This window comes from Nothobranchius furzeri, chromosome 1, assembly GCF_043380555.1.
Source record: "Nothobranchius furzeri strain GRZ-AD chromosome 1, NfurGRZ-RIMD1, whole genome shotgun sequence".
In the NCBI taxonomy this organism is placed as follows: domain Eukaryota; kingdom Metazoa; phylum Chordata; class Actinopteri; order Cyprinodontiformes; family Nothobranchiidae; genus Nothobranchius; species Nothobranchius furzeri.
This window is the reverse complement of record NC_091741.1, coordinates 31,825,029-31,845,028: the sequence shown is the minus strand read 5'-3', so window position 1 is coordinate 31,845,028 and position 20,000 is coordinate 31,825,029. Positions and strand designations below refer to the sequence as shown.

The window sequence follows — 20,000 nt, the reverse complement described above, 5'->3', positions numbered from 1 at the left end:
TGCCAACATGTCATATCTGCAGGTGAGTGGCTGAGCCAGGTGGAGGTGCGGCTGCCTCACCTGGAGACCAGTGCAGCCACGTAGTAACCTGCTGACAACGTTTTTCAGCATAGCCATCAGCCACAGCTGGTTCTACATGAATGTGGAGCAGAGTTTAACCTGAAGATGGAGACAGAATTACGGTTTTGGGCTGAATTATTACATTTAATGTAAGATGCACCAAACTGCCACACTAATGATTACACACGTGTGCAGCACCATTACACACTCATCTGTGCAGGTTATCAGCAACACAGGTTCATCCAGAGGTCACCGGCCCTTTAAACAAAGGAGCAATGCCATTGGAAAGAATGCATCCAGTTATTTTGGGCGAAGATCAACATGCTTCTAAACTTATTCTGAGGTACACCCATGAAATGTTGGGTCATGCTGGACGCATGTTCTCTCTACAAGAACATTGTGATCTACTGTGTCAAAGGCAGCACTGAGATCTAACAAGACTAGAACAGACACAAGACTCGTATATTCTTGCTGTAGATTAAATTCAATTCAACTTTATTTATAAAGCGCCAAATCACGACAAGAGTCGTCTCAAGGCACTTCACATAATAAACATTCCAATTCACAGTTCATTAAGCCAATCAGAAATAATGTTTCCTATATAAGGAACCCAGCAGGTTGCATCAAGTCACTGACTAGTGTCAGTGACTATACAGCAATCCTCATACTAAGCAAGCATATAGCGACAGTGGAGAGGAAAACTCCCTTTTAACAGGAAGAAACCTCCAGAGAATCCTGGCTCAGTATAAGCAGCCATCCTCCACGACTCACTGGGGATGGAGAAGACAGAGCAGACACACACACACACACACACACACACACACACACACACACACACACACACACACACACACACACACACACACACACACACACACACACACACACACACACACACACACACACACACACACACACACACACACACACACACACACACACACACACACACACACACACACACACACAATAATGTGTCTATAGTTATATTGTGATTTCTTAGTAAATATTGTATTTGGTGAAAGATAAACTTTATTGTATTTATCCTAGTGGATCTATAATTAAACGGGTAAACTAGTAGTAGCACATCCAACGTAAAGGAAAGCAAAAAGTTATTATCAGGAGAGGGAGAATGTTTAAGTGGTTAGCAGCAGTGTGCTAGTCGATGGCCCCCTCCATGAGGCCACCACAGCTCAGCAGAACATCGTTGTAGCTTCTTCTGGGGAGAAAACACTTAGAGAGAAAATAAAGTTAACAGCTGAAATAGCAGGAAATAATACAGTTAAAGAGCAGATAGTAGAAGAAAGCAGTAGAGTGTGAAAAGTGGTCAGTGTATCCTCCAGCAGTCTAAGCCTATAGCAGCATAACTACAGAGATAACTCTGGATAATCTATCCTATTTAGATGGAGGCATATTGGAGGCAGGGCAAGGGAGAGCCGTCTTTACCGACTGTACACTCCACCTCCCTCTACTCCCCCACTTGTCCAGATTTAGGCTAACATCAGATTTTAACCATAGGCCCTATCAAATAAAAATGTTTTAAGCCTATTCTTAAAAGTAGACAAAGTGTCTGCCTCACGGACTAAAGCTGGGAGCTGGTTCCACAGGAGAGGAGCCTGATAACTAAAAGATCTGTCTCCCATCCTAACTTTAGATATTCTTGGAACCACCAGTAGACCTGCAGTCTGAGAGCGAAGTGCTCGGTTAGGAACGTATGGAACAATCAGTTCACTGATGTATGATGGAGCTTGATTATTAAGAGCTTTATATGTGAGAAGAAGGATGTTAAAATCTATTCTGAATTTAACAGGTAGCCAATGTAGGGAAGCTAAGACAGGAGAGATATGATCTCTCTTTTTAATTCTCATCAGAACTCTAGCTGCAGCATTTTGGACAAGCTGAAGACTTTTAACTACATTCTGTGGACTTCCTGAGAGTAATGAATTACAGTAATCCAGTCTTGATGTAATAAATGCATGAACTAGTTTTTCAGCATCACTCCTGGAAAGTATGCTTCTAATCTTAGCAATATTCCGAAGGTGGAAAAAGGAAATCCTACAAACTTGTGAAACCTGGGATTTGAATGACATGTCCTGGTCAAAGATAACACCAAGGTTCCTTACTTTGTTCTCGGAGATTAATGTAATGCCATTCAGGTCAGGTGATTGAAAACTGTTCAGGCACCCAGATCCACCATTCTGTTTACTCTGACTACCAGGACAGGAATGGTTAAAAACCATTCATTTACAATCGTTGCATCACTATTGCTGACCAGTTTTGGGCATCTCACAATAAAAATGTAAATATTTATAGTTACAAGTTACTTTTTCCACAAAGTTATTGACTTAGTGACTCAGTTACCACATTGTAAAAGTAATTAGTTCCCTAGGAAAGTAACTATGACGTTACTTTAATGCTCTGTAACACAGCTACGTTCTATATTATCCGTAACATGAAAGATTGGCTCTAACTGAATGATTGAGACCATATCTAGAATCTAGAATGAACATGTCAGATATCTGAAAAGTTCATTCAGTTAGAACGTTCTCATGGAAATCTGGAAGGTTCATTTCTACCAGGAACAATAGAAGTACACATATCTAGAACACGTGTCCATTCTGCCTAAGAAATGTTCAACAGGCCACCGTAGGATTTTAGGGATTCTGAGATGTCTCCAACTTGATACCTACTAGTGCCGTTGTTGTTCTGGATGTCCTTCATTATGTCTGCTATAGTGACAGCACAGGTGTTGATGTCTTCATGTGCCACTTTGACTAATAATACGATTCGTACCAGGATAAATGAAATCATGGCTATATCAAATAGGAATTACAGAGGTCCGATTATTGATTGAATGTTTCAATGACTTGCCATACCCCTGGTATCCTCTTGCCTGTACAGCTTTCACTCACCTTCCTGAAGTGCTGTTTATTTTTCTTTCCTCCTCTTTTACAGATTTGTCCCCACCAGCATTGACATGTCCCATCTTGTTATGTAATAAATGTTTTGCATGATACACACGTACCTTCGATCTGCAAACAAACAACCTGATGGTTCAGCGCCCTGTGTTCATTTTGCCGTTTGTCCCGCCAGCTCGGGGTAGGATGGGAAGTGTCTGTGTCCCTCTCTCCCGCTCGCCCAAGAAGAAGCCGGCTCCAATCGGCTCTAAGAGACGCTTTGTGCACGACTGATGCATCACTAGTGTGGCCGTAAGAAGGCCTGTTGTGCTTCATTCAACCACATCGCGGTAACGCAAGCACTCTGACCTAATCAGGAAAGGTGACACCAGCAACAGAGTTGGGAGTAATGGTGTTCAAGTATAACGGCATTACTACTGCGTTATTTTTTTACGTAACAGTTACGTTACTGGGCATGGAAAGTGGTGCAACCACAACAAAGCAGGTAATAAAAACTTGTGGAGGGTAAATGGAAAAGGTTGTCAGACCAAACCACACCCACCCGAGTCCCACTGAGTAGTGTTGGTGGAAATGGGCCTTAAATGGTTCGAAAGCTTGGTTTCTGCTTGACGCGTTTACTTTCCGCGTGGTGATGCGGCTCGCGGCTGGAACGCGCTTCACAACTCGCAGCGTTTATGGTTCGTGCGGCTCGTCTCTGCGGTGAGCCAATATTCTCCCAAACTGTAGGGGGCAGCATGGAGCTCTACGGCATGCATCCAACACTACACCATAGTAGAAGTAGAAAATACTGTTTACAACATGGCATTCCAGCATTTTTAACAGCGTCCTCGTCTTTTCCGACAGCGCGAGCTATTTCTCTCCAAGAATTATTAACAACATGTTGATCACGGTGATCTTTGAGAGCGGAATCATACAAATGTCTGTATTTACAAACCTCTGCCATACTAGTTCTTGCCAATCCGCCATGTTTTTCCGCGTCCGACCGTCCGCGTGGTTAGAAATTTTCCGAGGTGCGCGTTGCGGAAATCTTGGGCCGTGCGGAGACGCGGTGGAGGGGCGTGGTTGTTAAAATGACGCAACTTTTCCGCGCGGAGCCGTGCGGACCTCGCGGACGCGTCAAGCATAAACCAACCTTAAGTGTACTGAGACTGGCTGGAAATTTTACGTCGGAGACTTTTGGTTGCCAGTTGGCTAGGGAAGCCTTTCTGGGTCTCTCCTTTTCACAGTTGGGTTTAAGACTGGATTACCGCACAAAAAGTCCCTGACTGAGTAGGCATGCTCACCATCACTGCCATGAACATCATTATTGTGTTGTGTGGTGATTTTGGCCACATTCAGATCACCTTGCAGTACTTTTAAAACTCTGGTGGTGTGCTGGTGAAGGTTCTCAGTCATCCAGGTCATGGTAATCCAAAAGGGTTCAAATGAAGGCAGCTGTACGTCTTTAGTTACCGCCCCTCGATGACGGGTCCCCCCGCCTGAACCCTTTCCTAAAGCTTGTTTCACACTCGATGCGTACCGATGCAGTCTGGTTTGTGTGAGGCTTCCACGGCGTTGGTGCAGCGCAGACCGGGATGTGGAGCTGTGGAACGTTTCTGCATGATGTATGCAGATCACCATGAAGTTAAATGATAAGTGATCTGCTCTTGTATGGCCCCTTTCAGAGTCGCAGGACTCCAAAGCACTTTACACTACAATGCATCATTCATCCGTTCATATCCTGGTGATGATGGGCTACGATGTAGCCACAACTGTCCTGAGGCGCTCTCACCGAGGTGAGGCTGCCGAGACCGGGCGCCACCGGTCCCTCTGACAACCACCAGCAGCTAAGGAGGGTTAAGTGTCTTGCTCAAGGACACAACAGCAGCAGGCTCTGCCAAGATTTGGGATCGATCCTACAATCTTCTGACTAATGGACAACCTGCTTTACTTCCTGTTCTGCTGCTGCCCCTGAAGAAATGACACGATCCAGACAGGAAGTGTGGAGTGTCTCAGCGTGGTGCATCTGTTCATTTAAAAATCAAACTGGTGTCACAATATTTCTGCTGGCTGTAGTTTAATTCTTAATGATGGGAATATCAGTTCACAGTGCATGATCATCTTTACAGGAACACTTTTAAACTTACGTTTGGGAACAGAGCAGATTTCTGAAGAACCCTAACCGACGCCGGTTCATCCAGAATCCCTGTAAACCAGATGGCATTCTGTGTGAAATGGGATTTAATTGTAGTCTAAAAGCACCCGAGGCCTCTGCTGAGTAGATGCTTTAGTCCTGCCTGTGTGGGGCCGAGTTTCACAAGCAGACCAGCTGATGGCCTCAAGTTCCAGCTGCTTCACGTTGGACTCCACGTGCACATGTTACGCATGAACACACAGATTTAATTACTCAGTCATTTTCTGCATGTTTCTCCAGAAATAGTGTGTGTGTGTGTGTGTGTGTGTGTGTGTGTGTGTGTGTGTGTGTGTGTGTGTGTGTGTGTGTGTGTGTGTGTGTGTGTGTGTGTTCATTAGGATTGTAGCTTATCAAAAGGCCAAGTATTTTATCAAAATGACCAAGAGTTAACTTTTAAGGCCCAACCTACTTCTCCATACGGGTCAATCTGGTGCTGATACGACGAGATGAACTGGTGTGCCACATCTTATCTGCCGGGTCTCCAGACCAGGATATAACTGCTCAGCCACCTTGTTACTGAATAAAGGAGCCATAATAAGTCTTTCTCCTAGCTCCCTCGTCTTTGCTGGAAACCCAAGGTCTCATGCAGAAGACGAGACTTTTTCTCTGAATAAAGTTTATCTTTCAGGGTCATAAATGACTTTTTCTAAAACTCAAATTCTGTTGAATGGACAATTTGTTTAAATAAAGTGTTTGAAGAAGAAGAAGAGATCATTTCTATAGCGCCTCTCAAGATAAAAATCACGAGGAGCTTCATAAAATGTAAAAATATTAAAAAGCATTTAGAAAATGTTTAAAAATATATTTAAAATGAGCAAAAATAGACAATTGTGATTAAAAAAATGTTAAGAAAGAGAGAGAGTGAACAGGAAAGAGGGAAACCAGTGGATCCTGAGGAAGGTGGAATAGGTGGGGAGAGCAGAACAAAGAGAGAGAGGTGAAGAAGGTCATACAAAAGCCAGCTTGAACAAGTGAGTCTTCAGCTGCTTTTTAAAGGAGACCTCTGAGTCCACTGATCTCAGGCTCAGGGGGAGAGAGGTCCAGAGTCTGGGGGCCACAGCAGCAGATGATCTGTCACCTTTGACCTTTAGCCTGGTGCTGCACAACCAGTAGGCTTTGGTCACTGGACCTCAGGGACCTGCTGGGGGTGTAGGGACTAAGAAGATCACCAATGTAAGATGGTGCTTGTCCATGTAAGGCCCTATAGACCAGAACCAGGATCTTGAAATGAACCCTGAAGTTGACTGGCAGCCAGTGAAGCTGGAGGAGAAGGAGGGTGATGTGGGTGTGTTTGGAGGTTCTGGAGGTTGATGTAACCCTAACCCTAACCAGTGGTCACATTTTTACCAACAAAATGACCGAAAATTGAACTTTCATTTGCAGAAACAGAAACACCTTCTGTCTGAGCCAGAACACAGAACTCTGCTCCAGTCCTGAAACTTGACATTCAGTCAAGGCCTCATGCAGCCGAAGCTTCTGCATCCTCCCTCTGAATAAAGTTCACCTTCCTCACAGTTCCTGCATGACTTTACTTCTTATAAGTTGAGATAATCAAACGTTTTGAATGAACAAGATGTTTAAATCAAATGTTTGAATAACCTGTGCTTTCATCAGTCATGATTTAAAATGAACATCTTTCTTGCAATGATCCTTACGTCATCTCATTCATACCTGTCATGTATAATCATTAGTTTAGGGAAACAGAAATACATTACTTTTCTAAGCTAAACATGACTCTGTCTGGATTGATACGAAGTGTGTTTATGGTCCCTGAATAAGTAAAAGTAACCAGAATCTTCTGATTAAACATTGATAGATCAATCAGGTCCATATTCCATATTTATATGCAATCATCACATCTTATTGATCATTTGTCACACATGTAGCACCAATCATTAATGCTACATATTAACGACGAGCCGATCCAGTTTTTTCAAGTCAGAACACTTCATGTTAGTTCACATTTATAGAGTAAAAAATCTCTTTTCTGGGTTTCTGTTCTGTTTAACGAGATGGAGCTCTCCTGTCTCTCTCACACAACCAAGCCTGTTTCACTCTAAGCGTCTGCTTACGTGGTTATTTCATCTCATTTACATCTCATTTCTACCTTAGGTGTTGTTAACAACAACAGCGCCGCCCAGATGAGCAGTCGGTCTAATGTTTCTCTGGTCAGTGACCACCATAGTGTCTGCGTCGTCTCTGCACCTGAAGACCTTCACTCTGCAGTGGGAACACCACCAACCAAAGGGGAGGTTGATGGCATCACTGATTCTACACCACCACAGTCGGCATCAGAGACCTTGCGCCCTGCAGTAGGTGCTTCACCTATCAAAGGGGGGGTTGAAGGTCGCCCTGTACCATTACAGGCTGACTCTGATCTTTCCGGCTGCACCTACATGCCGACCGAGGGTCCTCCAGAGTGCACCCCAGCGCAGAGCCCTCAAAAGGCTGCTCCTGCACCAGTCTACAATCTGAACAACACCGGATCAGTATGTGTTGATTTAACAAGTTAATCTCTCAGTACTCATACACGTTATAAGATTATTGTTAATGTTTAACATTCACTTGACATAAGTGTTTAAAACATTCTCATTCACACAAAGAGTTAGCCATCTCTGTATCTGAAGGAAGAAGTGACTTCTGAGGTATGTGGTAATGCCCTCAAATGAGTCAAATTCTGATTTGACTCATTTATCAACAATGTGATAAAACAGAATTGTTTCCGGAATTATTTCAGTTTCCAGCTGATTTCTGATTCGGCCAAATCTGTGGAAAAAGCATTTTGAAACCATCCTATCTTTTGACCTCAGGTCAACACGGCTCTTTGAAGAGCCAACAAACAGCCTTAGATGCAAACAAGCATTCCAGCTTCCTGTCATGACCTGGAGATCTCTCAAGACTAGACGGGTCCTATCGGAGCTGATCTGTGAGTTCCTGGAACCTAGAGGTCCATGCCATCGGCAGTGTCCATCCAGACCTAGGTACCCCTGGATCTGAATGGAGATCTCCACAAAAGGAGACTCAACAGATTGTGTCGGATGGTTTTATAAACAAATCTCTAGTTTACCAAACATACCGCCAAATTTCTTTTACGACCCGGACTCTACAAACTCTCTCTGATGCTTTAGAAAGGTTCTGCTAAAACATCTAGCTTCCGTTCCAAATCACTTACATTACATCACCATTCATATCTTGTCATGTATAATTATTAGTTTAGGGATATAGAAATAAATAATTTTTTATAAACTACACTTGACTCTGTCTGAATTAATATGGTGTGTTTATGGTCCCTGAGTAAGTAAAGTACGTATAATCTTCTGATTAAACATTCAAAGATTTAAAGGTGGGTCCATTTGAGAATATCGCAACAATTATTTCTTATTTATCCTTTGTGTTAATGTTTACATTTGTTTGATCAGAAAGAACACTTAATGTGGTCTGATATGTTCTGAACTCTCCACAGAAGAATAACAGGGAATTTAGGAGGAAATTACAGGGTAGGAACTTTTCTTTCCAACCGAGTTTTACGTGGGACTCTAAAAGTGACGGACCCCCCTTCGCGCTCAGCTGTATTCTGGAAAAGAAAGCTACAAGCCCTGTTTCCTCATTGCTCCGTTTCTCCTGTTTATTCAGGTTGGTAAAAGTATTTAAAAGTGTCATTTGTCAGGGGGTGTTTCTTCTCAGTGTCAAAGCGCCTGGCCTCGCTCATCGCCTCGCGAGGCCAGGCGCTTTGCTTACGAGGACACGGTCCTTTCTTGGTAAAAAAAATGGTTACATGGAACAGACTTGCCTCACGTGACCGCGGCTTCCACGGCGGTCACGTAACATCATGTGACACGGGAGATAACGTTATATTTTATACGTATTAGTTTCAATATAAATATATAGCGAGCCTTTTACTTTAGAAATTGTGTTTGTTTATTAAATTAAATATATAAGCGAGTTACTAATTACTTAAATTAGTTGACTTACTTTTAAATTTGAAAATTTCCCCCTGAAGAAGCTGCCGGCTCCTGATCAGCCGTCCTTTTGAAAATGCCGCGGTGTATTGTGGGTAATTTTTGACCAAGGCTAGGCTACAAGACACCTCCTGTGTGTCCTTGCTAAGCTAGCTAAACGGCTAACAAACGGAGAACACACGCCTCGGTAGAACATGAACATTGGAACACGTCTTGGCGGCTCCCGATGACGTATCACCTAGGCAACCGGGGCGGGGCCAAGACATCAAGGCAAGGTTCCTTGGCATTGAGAAACACCCAGGTAGTTCGAGCAAGCTAAAACAGTGTGGTGCTCAATTTTAGCTTTGAGATTGTTCTGGTTTGTATTTTGACTAGTTTGTCTATGAAGTGAATGTGCAGTTTAGCCAAATATGAGAAAACGAGAAAGGAAAGTGTATTTGATAAGAAACTGAACCTGTGAAAAGGGAACGTTGCCCTGAGGATATGGAAACGAAACGATGAAGCTAAGAAGGAAGCTGAGATCAAATGAGATGTCTTGCTGCTGTTTGTAAATAATTTTGGTGGTAAATAAATCCACAGATGCAGTGGTTTTCTGAAAAGGAAATCTACGAGTCCTGTTTCCTCATTGCTCCTTTTCTTCTGTTTATTCGGGTCTGGTCCACATCTGGAACAACATCTGGACCAACAGTAATTGTGATTGTGGCTCTGAGCTCTCTGGGGCCTGTAACACCAGCATTTGGAGCCATCCTCTTTTGACCAAGCAACACTTGCTAGTGATATCAGACACTGCAACACCTCAGACGTGGAAATGTACAACCATCATCTCATTCATACTTTGTCATGTATAATCACTAGTCTAGGAGAATAGAATTAAATTCATTTGTAATGAATCAAAAGGGCCAATTTTCACCATGGAATTGACACGGTAAGCTTTCATACACGCCAGAGCTGCCAAGTCAAGGTTACGCCAGCTGGAAGATCCAGATGCACAAACCAGCCTTTTGCTCACTTACTGTTCCTCAACACAGACATAAATAAACTGCCAAGGTCTCCCACAAAAGCCCTTTCCTCCCTGGATTCCTCACTCTGAATAAAAAGTGAACTTTTACAACTCATAAGTTAGATAATCAGATGTGATGAATGAACAAGACGTCTAAATCAAATGTTTGAATAATCTGTGCTTAAATTCATGAAGTTTAAATGAATGTTGCTCTTACAGTGATCCATTTATATCACAAATCAGTATGTGTTTGATTTAACACGCTCATTATTAGCTACACTCACACACGTCGTCATAAGTTACAAGTTAAGGTTAAGGTTCACCTCACATAACGTTTAAAGATTCTTTATTCACAGAATTAAGAGTCCTGTCTCTGAGGAGGGCGTGGCTTTCTGAGGGATGTTGGTAAATACTCAGAAACGTGTCAAATGCTGATTGGCCAAACTCGACCAGAAACCATAACAAAGTAGTTTAATAAAACAGGAATCACTTCCCGACTAATTCAGTTTCTAGCTGAAATCCGAACCGGCTAACTCGCAACAAGCATCCTTGAGACATCTCTTTTACAGTCAAACCCTGTCTGCACGCTGCTAGCTGACACAGCCAGACCGCTCCCTAAGAGCCACACCCACTTTGGACGCAGACAAGCGTTCCAGCTACCGTTGTGACCTGGAGACATCTCAAGACCGGACGGGTCGTATCGGAGTTAATCTACGAAATCCCGGTGCCGTGAGGTCCACCCGACTTCTGACAGTCTGGATCTGCTGGAGGTCTCCGCCAGGGTTTGTAGACACAGCAGATCGCGTCTGATGCTGTTTTATTAATAATCAACTCTATTCTTTTACACCCAGATTTCACTATTTGTTTCAGATAGAAAGGTTCTGATAAACATCTGGCTTACATCACACCACCTACACATCACACTCCATCACCGCATATCCGCTCCATCACATCTCATTACTCAGATCTAGTCATGTATAATCATTAGTTTAGAAAAGAATAAAAGTCCTTTTTAACTAAATACTGACTCTGTCTGAATCAATACGAAGTGTGTTTATGGTCCCTGAACAAGTAAAAGTAACTAGAATACTCTGATTAAATGTTCAAAGATCAATCAGGTTGAGGTTTCATATAAATATGGAATCATCACATCTTATTGGTCATAATTCATTTGCAGTCGTCGCGTTATAAAGTGTGACCGCTACACATTTTTATAACTATATCCTGACTCTGTCTGAATTAATATGAAGTGTGTGTTCCCTGAAGAGTCAAAGAACCTAAAGGTAATAAGTCGAATCTTCACCGACCAATCAGGTTAATGATTCATATTTATATGGAATATCACATCTTATTGATCGTTTCACTTAACAAATATGTAGCCACTGGTTAGGGTTACTCTGCTGTCAGCGGGCTGCAGAGTAGCAGCGACAGACAGATCAGGTGTTTCACTGAGATCGGCCACAGATTCCTCTGCTGGTCAACAACCTGGGAATTCAAATAAAAGACTCAACAATCCTGCAAAAATACGACCGTTAGTCCCGGTTTCATCTGATGCTGATGCCCGACCCTAGTGTGTGTGTGTGTGTGTGTGTGTGTGTGTGTGTGTGTGTGTGTGTGTGTGTGTGTTTGCATGGGATGGGAGGTGTTGTTCTGTGGGGGAGGGGTGGTAAATGTTGTACCAATCAGCACTTTTCATAAATAAATGAGATTTTATTTGATTTACAGTCAGGTGAGAACCATCTGGAGTCAACAACAGGGATTGTGTTTGTGGGGTCAGGAAAAGGTGCCGTTGTTTACACGGAGGGGGAGGAGCTTAAACCCTGAAACAGAAGCAGCCACTAGCGGGCGCTCACTTTAGTTCTGATCTCCAGCTTGTGTCCTTGTATCAGCTCTGAACCCAGGAACCAGTCAGCATCCGGTCCTGGTTCTGCCTCTGGTCTTTCAGACAGAACCCAACAGAACCATCACCAGGTCTTGGACCCCAACTTGGTCCCATCTTTGGTTTCAGCTGCTCTGATTCTGATTTCAGGCCGCAACGGAAGCTGCAGCTGATGCTGTGTGTGTGTGTGTGTGTGTGTGTGTGTGTGTGTGTGTGTGTGTGTGTGTGTGTGTGTGTGTGTGTGTGTGTGTGTGTGTGTGTGTGTGTGTGTGTGTGTGTGTGTGTGTTATGTAACCTCCTGAGCAGAATCAGGCCTGATGGCTCATGTTAATCATCTGAGAGAGTCCAGGAAGCCTCGCCTCCATCTTTAGATCCTGCTGCCTCCATCGTGTCTCCAGCTGAGCTCAGTGACACGTTTTCATCTCTGATGGTCTGTTTTAATAGTTCTAATCATGTTGGAAGAGCGTGTGCAGCTACAAGCGTGTAATTACTTCCTGCTGATGTTTCTTCTCCTCCTCCAGAGCAGCCAATGCCCTCCGGATTAAATCCATTTATCAGGATAAAAATGGCAGCATGGAGAAGCTTCACGTGTAAGTACTCATCGTGCCGAGCGGGAACGGCGGATCTGCAGCCTCCTTTGGTCACACACGCTTTACTGAAATGAGAAGTTTCTCAGTCCAGCACGTTTCTGACTCGCTCTCCTCATCTCTGCAGTTTCTGAGGGTGCAGCGTTACGTTTGGGGTCGATCCAAGACGAGGTGTTCAACAGCACAGCGTCCATTACGGAGCTGGCGTCCAGACTTGATCACTTGTGACGTGCAGGTGGCGGACAGACATTTAACAATGTCAACGTTTCAAAGCACACATCTCAGTCGAGATGTTACCAAACATTTCATCAGCTTGTGCGCCTCCCAAGAGCCAACACGAGGCTGAGCGCCGTTTTCAGCACCAGCCAGCTGGACCCAAGCTGTTGGGTAAGGCTTAGGGTCCTGACCCAGGAGGGGGGGGGGGGGGGGGGCAATGTGCCGGGCTCTTAAATGAAGCCCCAGGCTTGACTGATTCTGTTGGCTCATAGGCGGGCAGCTTTGACCAACTGTTGGGTTAAAATCTACCCAGCTGGCGGGTTGCAGACCATTCTCAGGAAACGCTTCCTCATCCTCACAAACGGCCATTTTCAAAAGGCCGTTGGCCTGATCAGATGAAACTGGACTTCTCTACTATGAAATAAACTGTGGGCAGTCAAGTGATTTATTTTTACTGCCACTGACGTCAAACCCAACCGCCCAGTCACTGGTGACTGATTGCATAAACGAACCCTCAGAAATGCTGGCAGTCCGTGAGTTAACGGTCTAAAGACTAGGGTTACCATGGGTACACCCCCCCCCCCCCCTCCTGGGTCAGGACCCTAACCCTTACCCAACGGCTTGGGTACAACAGATGTGTTCTAGAATGCAGTGGAGTGGTGATATGGGCCTTCAAACACACAGCAGGCTACCAGCTAGCTTGTGATGTAAAAAGCTGTGGTTAGCCTATTTCTAGTTTAAAACCAATGACATGTTTTGAAGTCGTCGTTGGAGACTAGGCGTGTGTTTGATGCTTTGGCCGTGTTTACACACGACTGCATCTAGAAAAGTGTTAGAGCCGCAGTTTGACAAAGCTTCCGACTGGACCGTCCTTTCACCTGTCCGGTTTACCGCCGCAGCTCTCGGCTCCAGGTGTCAACAACACTTGACATTAATCAAACTTTTTCAATGTTTTGCTTTTCTAACTTTGACTTTCTTTCTTTAAGCAGCGGCGGTGCAGCCACAGCAGGAAACGTAGGCCAACACCTGGGTTTCTGGAGCAGTATCTCCACAAGGGTTCGTTCTAGCAGGAGGAATTCAGCACCACAGGAATGATGCACCAGGTAGAACATCTGTGCTTATGAAGTCATCTAAGCTCAAAATTCCAGAGTGAGACCTTCCGGGGTCTGAATGTCATACTTGTGTTTCCCACAGAACCAACTGTTGTCCAGAACGGCTGAACAACGGCGTGCAACCAGCAGCTCGGGTCACATGGGTTAGGGTTAGCCGTTTGCAGTTCCCTGCTCGTTGGACCCCGCGGGCGTGGCGAGGTCACGACTCAGACTAAAGAGTCTGTTCAGCTGACTCGTGTTTGAAAGTCCACTCAGGCCTGATGAACGTACTGAAGGTTATACGTGAAATGCTGTCTTGTGTCTAAATGGTAAGCGGCCTGTTTTTGTGTTCAGGGACCTGAACCCCCCAAGGCGCTTTACAGCACAATCAGTCATGCACCCATTCACACGTTGTTGTGGATGAGCTACCATGGAGCCACCCCGGGGCAGGCCGACAGAGGCCAGGATTGCTCCACTGGCGCCCCTCTGACCACCACCAGCAGGTGGGGTGGGTTGGTGTCTTGCTCAAGGGCACAAGAGCAAAATTCTCTGGCAGGAGCCGAGATCAAACCTGCAACCTTCTGACTACTGGGCAGCCCGCTCTACCTCCTGAGATCTTGTGTGTGTGTGTGTGTGTGTGTGTGTGTGTGTGTGTGTGTGAGAGAGTCGTGGAGGATGGCTGCTTATACTGAGCCAGGATTCTCTGGAGGTTTCTTCCTGTTAAAAGGGAGTTTTCCTCTCCACTGTCGCTGCATGCTTGCTTAGTATGAGGATTGCTGTAAAGACTCTGACACTAGTCAGTGACTCGATGCGACCTGCTGGGTTCCTTACATAGGGAACTTAATGACCTGACCTGTGCTGTTTACTGTGTGCAGTTCCTCGAGACTCGGGTCGTGACTCGGAGCTTTAGAAATAAACTTGATTGTAATAAATGTATTCACGTTCGATGGTTCTTCTAAATGTTGCAGAACCACAGAGACCCAGAAGTTCTGGACTCACCTGCTGTTGCTGCTGCTCGGTCCAGATGTTCTGTCTGCTCATCCTGCAGTCCTGGTTCCGTCAGTGCTCAGACCCAAGGCTGAGGTCATGGCAGTCACAGAACCACAGAGCTTCTTTCTTCAGAACGACCAGAAACACCGAGTCAGAACCGTTAAGTTCGGTCAGATCATATTAGGTGTAGACTTCACGAGTGGAGGAGGAGGAACCCACCAGGACGCCGCAGTCCCGGTTCGGTTGTATTAAAGGGCGGCTCTACTCCGGAACGGGTCAGTTTGGTGGCTGTGAGAATGGACCGGGCCGGCCGGCTACAGGTCCGTCTCCCGGGTGTCAAGGCAGAACGCGTACAGGGACTTCTTGAAGTCCATGCTGCTGTTGGCTTTGATGTTGGACTTGTCCGCCGAACCGCTCTCCGGGTTCTCCCCGTCCTGGGACGCGCGGCTCCCTTTGCGCATCACCTCGGGACTCCCCCGGCCGCTGTTGGGCTCGTCTTTGAGAGAGGACTGGTCCTGGTCCGTCTCCCGGTGGTAGAAGTAGTTAAAGTTGGACACGATGACCGGAACCGGGAGCGCGATGGTCAGAACCCCCGCGATGGCGCACAGAGAGCCCACGATTTTACCCCCGACAGTCACTGGCCTCATGTCCCCGTATCCCACCGTTGTCATGGTGACAACTGCCCACCAGAACGCGTCCGGGATGCTGGAGAAGTGGGACTCCGGTTCGTCGGCCTCCGCGAAGTAGACGGCGCTGGAGAAGAGGATGACTCCGATGAAGAGGAAGAAGATCAGGAGGCCCAGCTCCCTCATGCTGGCCTTCAGAGTCTGGCCCAGGATCTGCAGCCCCTTGGAGTGTCTGGACAGCTTGAAGATCCTGAAGACCCGGACCAGGCGGATGACCCTGAGGATGGCCAGAGACATGGCCTGCTGTCCGTTCTGGTGCTCCTGGCCCTGCTCCGCCAGCTCGGTGCCCACCGTGATGAAGTAGGGCATGATGGCCATGATGTCGATGATGTTCATGATGGTTTTGGAGAACTCGGACTTGCTGGGACACGCGAAGAAGCGCACGAACAGCTCGAAGGTGAACCAGATGACGCAGGTGGTCTCGATGATGAAGAACGGGTCCGTGAAGGTGAGGGACGGGCGCGGCGCGGTGCTGTTGTCCAGCCGGCTGCTCACCGGCAGCTCGCGCTCGTCCCGGAACTCCGGTAGCGTCTCCAAGCAGAAGGTGATGATGGAGATGGTGATGACTATGACGGACACGATGGCGATGCCTCGAGCCGGGCTGGAGCTCTCCGGGTACTCGAATATGAGCCAGACCTGCTTCTGGAACTCGTTCTGGGGCAGCGGCTTCTCCTCCTCCTTGATGAAACCCTCGTCCTCCCGGAACCGCTCCATGGCCTCCTCCCCCAGCTGATAAAACCGGATCTCATCCGCGAAAACGTCGATGGACACGTTGACCGGCCTGCGGATCTTCCCTCCGGACTGGTAGAAGTACAAGATCCCGTCAAAACTGGGTCTGTTCCGGTCGAAGAAGTACTCGTTCCGGAGCGGGTCGAAGTACTTGATCCTCTTGGCCGGGTCCCCCAGCAGCGTGTCCGGGAACTGGTTCAGGGTGCCCAGTTGGGTCTCGTACCTCAACCCGGCTATGTTGATGAGGACCCGCTCGTTGCTGTCCGTGTCCATGTCCATGTCCAGCATGTCCTCGTCGAACAGGTGCGGACTGTGGTCCGCGCGTAAAAGCGCGTCCATGGCGTTCTCGCTGCAGCTGAATGTGTTGTTCATGTCGTTGATCCTCCACGGACTCCGCTGCTGCTGGGGACGCCCCCGGACCGTGTTCAGCTCCTTAGCGAACTCCTCTCTCGGTCCGAAGCTGGACTGAGGGACGTCCAACGCGTTCCGGTGGCTCTCATCTCCGCCGCCGCCGCCGCCGCTCCCTTTGGCACCGCCGTTCTCAAAACTCACCAAGGCGATCTCCATCACAGAGCCATCAGCAGCCGGAGACCAGTACAGACCTGTTGATCCGGAGCCAAAGTACCGAGTGGCGGACGGAACCGGAGCTGTTAACAGAGACTCATGCTGCTTCCGTCCGACCGAGCCTGATGAGGTTCAGCTGGAAGTGAGACGCGGGTCTCTCCTCCTCCTCCTCCTCCCTGGGTTTATCTCAACCCATCAGTCTCTCTCTCTCTCTCTCTCTCTCTCTCTCTCTCTCTCTCTCTCTCTCTCTCTCTCTCTCTCTCTCTCTCTCTCTCTCACCCTTCTGTCCCTTTCCTCTGTTTCTCTCTCAGATCCTGAGTTAGATGATGTCTCCGTCTCCATGGTAACGTGCTTCTTCAGTAACAGATGGGACATGTTCCTGTCCCTAGAGTTCCACATGTCTCGATGTCCATGCTTCCAAGGCACCAGGTGTTTCTGTCTCCGTGGTCATCGATGTCTGTCCCTACAGTTACCATGGCAACATGGATCCCTGTTTTTCTGGAGACAGAGACATCTGTCAGTGGAAAAGCAACATGTCACCATGGAGACCGCTACATCTGTTACCTCGGAGACGGACACACAAACCCTGTTTCAGTGTTGTGGTCTCAGAGCCCAACAGCATGGTTCCAGGACTCGGCTGATGCAGGTAAATTAGGGTCACCATCACCTGGGTGTGACCTTTGAACTGCACGTTTCTACACTGAAAAAAGTCTAACATGCAGTCATTCATTCAATCTAATAAGTGCCATTCAAAACAGAATAAAATCATTGATTTGATTGTGAAACCCTTTCTGTTTGCATTTTAAACACTTTTCATTTGGATGAAACTAAATATCTGCACAAAGGACACAACACAAAGTTTTAGATTTCTCTCAAAACATATGTTTCCTTTCATGTTGAACAGATAATATCTTTAATTTGAGTCAAAGTGCTTTGCACTTGAACACGCCCACCAGAAACCGGGACCCATGTTTGTTCTGCATGGCTGCTGGAATCGTGTCACATCTGTGATTCATTTCATCTGAAAATAAACGTAAAGCCAAGTGTGTTACAAAAGCTTTTATAATTTGTATTCCCAAAATGGCAGAAAATAACCACATTTAAGCTAGGTCGACAGCCACCCCCAATTTTTGCATGATTGTAGCTGCTAGCTAGCTAGCTATCCGACACCACGTTAGAACTGGTTACCAGCAACCGACCATCTTAGTAGGGAATGCAAGTTAGGCAAATAGCCTTTTTTACCAGCCGTTTTTTACTAACTAGCTAGCGTTACCACGATGCATCGGTGGTGGATACAGCTAGCTAGCATAAGTTCATAGTTCATAACATTCATAGTGTAACTCCGTGCTCCGCTTCGTTTGAATTTTTCTGGTGATCTCGCGGTTTCTAGACACAAGCTTGTGTTTGTGCGCCCACGTTTGTCTCTCTTCATATAAATATCTTATAATTATTATTAATGTGCATGATTTAGAGACAGAAATAACCCGCCAGCATATAAGATGAATGACAAGACTAATTCCTTCAATTGACTTTCAGGCGCGGCTCGGGAAAATGTGCATTTTCTGAAGAAATTTTAATTTTAACAGCAAAAAATTGACCCTATGCCAAACGTAGTCGCTAATGGCTGGTCTGTAGACTGTTTGGTAAACCTAAATCAAATTATAGTACTAGCTTCTTATAAGGATGTGTGTTACGTATTTCTTGGTTTTTCTATGTTATGTGTTTTATAGAGAAGTAACATTATTTTTTTTGTATGCTTTCAAAACCACAGATCGCTCCATCTGAGAGGTGAAATAAATCCTTTCATGCAGCATTCTATCCATATTGCATAGAACAATTTTAACTGTTCCTGCAGGATGCTGATGCTGACATTAGGAGGGAGTGTATACTTAGATCTCTCATCATCTACCTTGGAGAACGTGTTGAGGACTTGATAAAAGAATACATGGTATGTCCATATCTGTTCTGTCTCTACATGAGATGCAGTCTCTTGATGTAAATTTGACAACTCTGCTATTAAATGCAGTGATTAATGTAGAACAGCAACGATTAATCAACTCATCAAGTTAATATCTTAGGGTTCTGTATTGTTTTCTTATTTTTGTTGGGCTTTGTGGAACATTTATGAAAATGTTCCACCATTGATTAAATTTAATAATTATGCAATTCACAATCTGATTAGTCAAATAATTGTTCTAACAGTCTGTGACCAAACAACTATCAAAATAGTAGTTTATTATGGTCAAAGATGTTTCATGTGTGCCAGACTTCAGTTCTTCACTTGTACATTTTGATCCATATTTTACCTCCAGATGTCCCAGAAAGATGAAGCTGAGGAAGAGCTGCAGAGTACCACCATGGCACTCTTCGTCTTCAGGGACAACTCAAGCCTCCTACATCAGCCTCGAGACATCGGGATAATCACTGATGGTGTGGAAGTCCTGAATGAGTTGCCTTCTGTGTCAGCTGGAGTGGCAATGGTCTTTGGACTCTGTTATGCTCTTAATATGGAAAATCCACGAGGATTCAGGCTCACCTTTGAGGCTCTGCAAAAGATTATGATGGAGCTTGACTTTAACAAGATGACCTCTAAGATTCGCAAACTTAATTGTGAACTTAACACTGCACAGTAGTGTGTTTGCATGCATGTGTGCATGTGTATGTGCACATGCATGTGCATGTGTGCATGTGCATGTGCACATGCATGTGCATGTGTATGTGCATGGTTGCATGTGTGCATGTGCATGTGCACATACACATGCACACATGCACATGCATGTGCATGTGTGCATGTGTATGTGCACATGCACATGCACACATGCATGTGTGCATGTGTATGTGCATGGTTGCCTGGTTGGCCTGCAGTGGTGTTCTACATTCAAAAATGATAAGAACACCCATTTGAAAGGGAGATTTCAGTTGATTTTATTGTGTAGATTTTCATATCAAGTGACTCAATTTGGATTCTATGGAGTGAAATATTTTGGATGTGACCATTGGACATCACTTTTTTAAACTTCAATAGGGTTTTGCTTTTCACGGTGTATCTGTTTCCTCTGAGCTGCTGGATGACGCGTCTGTGTGTTTGCTTGTGTGTCCACCATCAGCTGTTAGTCATCCTGGAAGCCTGTAGCAGCAGAAAGGACAC

At 45.7% G+C, this 20,000-nt stretch overlaps 2 protein-coding genes and 1 long non-coding RNA gene across 7 annotated transcripts in view; 2 read left to right on the top strand and 1 right to left on the bottom strand.

The window, feature by feature from the left end:
* Window positions 1–17,027, bottom strand: part of LOC107387941 (potassium voltage-gated channel subfamily A member 5) — a 40,645-nt gene extending 23,618 nt beyond the window's left edge. For 2 of the 3 annotated variants that reach the window (XM_054738350.2, XM_015963224.3), the window contains exon 1: window positions 14,883–17,027. In XM_054738350.2, coding sequence (XP_054594325.2) covers window positions 15,188–16,855 — 1,668 coding nt within the window. In that variant the 5' untranslated portion in view covers window positions 16,856–17,027 and the 3' untranslated portion in view covers window positions 14,883–15,187. The remainder of the gene's footprint in view (window positions 1–14,882) is intronic. The other variant, XM_070553834.1, reaches the window with a different exon arrangement.
* On the top strand, window positions 12,198–14,535 carry LOC139071467 (uncharacterized). Its single transcript, XR_011521353.1, has 3 exons — window positions 12,198–12,419; window positions 12,511–12,579; window positions 13,782–14,535. It is a non-coding gene; the product is annotated as an uncharacterized lncRNA (long non-coding RNA).
* A 134-nt stretch (window positions 17,028–17,161) lies between the features above and the next one.
* The window catches only part of LOC139070984 (uncharacterized), a 4,708-nt gene continuing 1,869 nt past the window's right edge, over window positions 17,162–20,000 (top strand). For 2 of the 3 annotated variants that reach the window (XR_011521287.1, XM_070553856.1), the window contains exons 1-4: window positions 17,162–17,498; window positions 18,708–18,800; window positions 19,165–19,282; window positions 19,960–20,000. The exon at window positions 19,960–20,000 is cut by the window's right edge. Coding sequence is in view for 2 of the 3 variants with exons in the window: in XM_070553856.1 (XP_070409957.1) it covers window positions 17,193–17,498; window positions 18,708–18,800; window positions 19,165–19,282; window positions 19,960–19,985 (543 nt within the window). In the remaining variant the exon portion in view is untranslated. Of the gene's footprint in view, window positions 17,499–18,707; window positions 18,801–19,164; window positions 19,591–19,959 lie in introns of those variants that run through there. The other variant, XM_070553854.1, reaches the window with a different exon arrangement.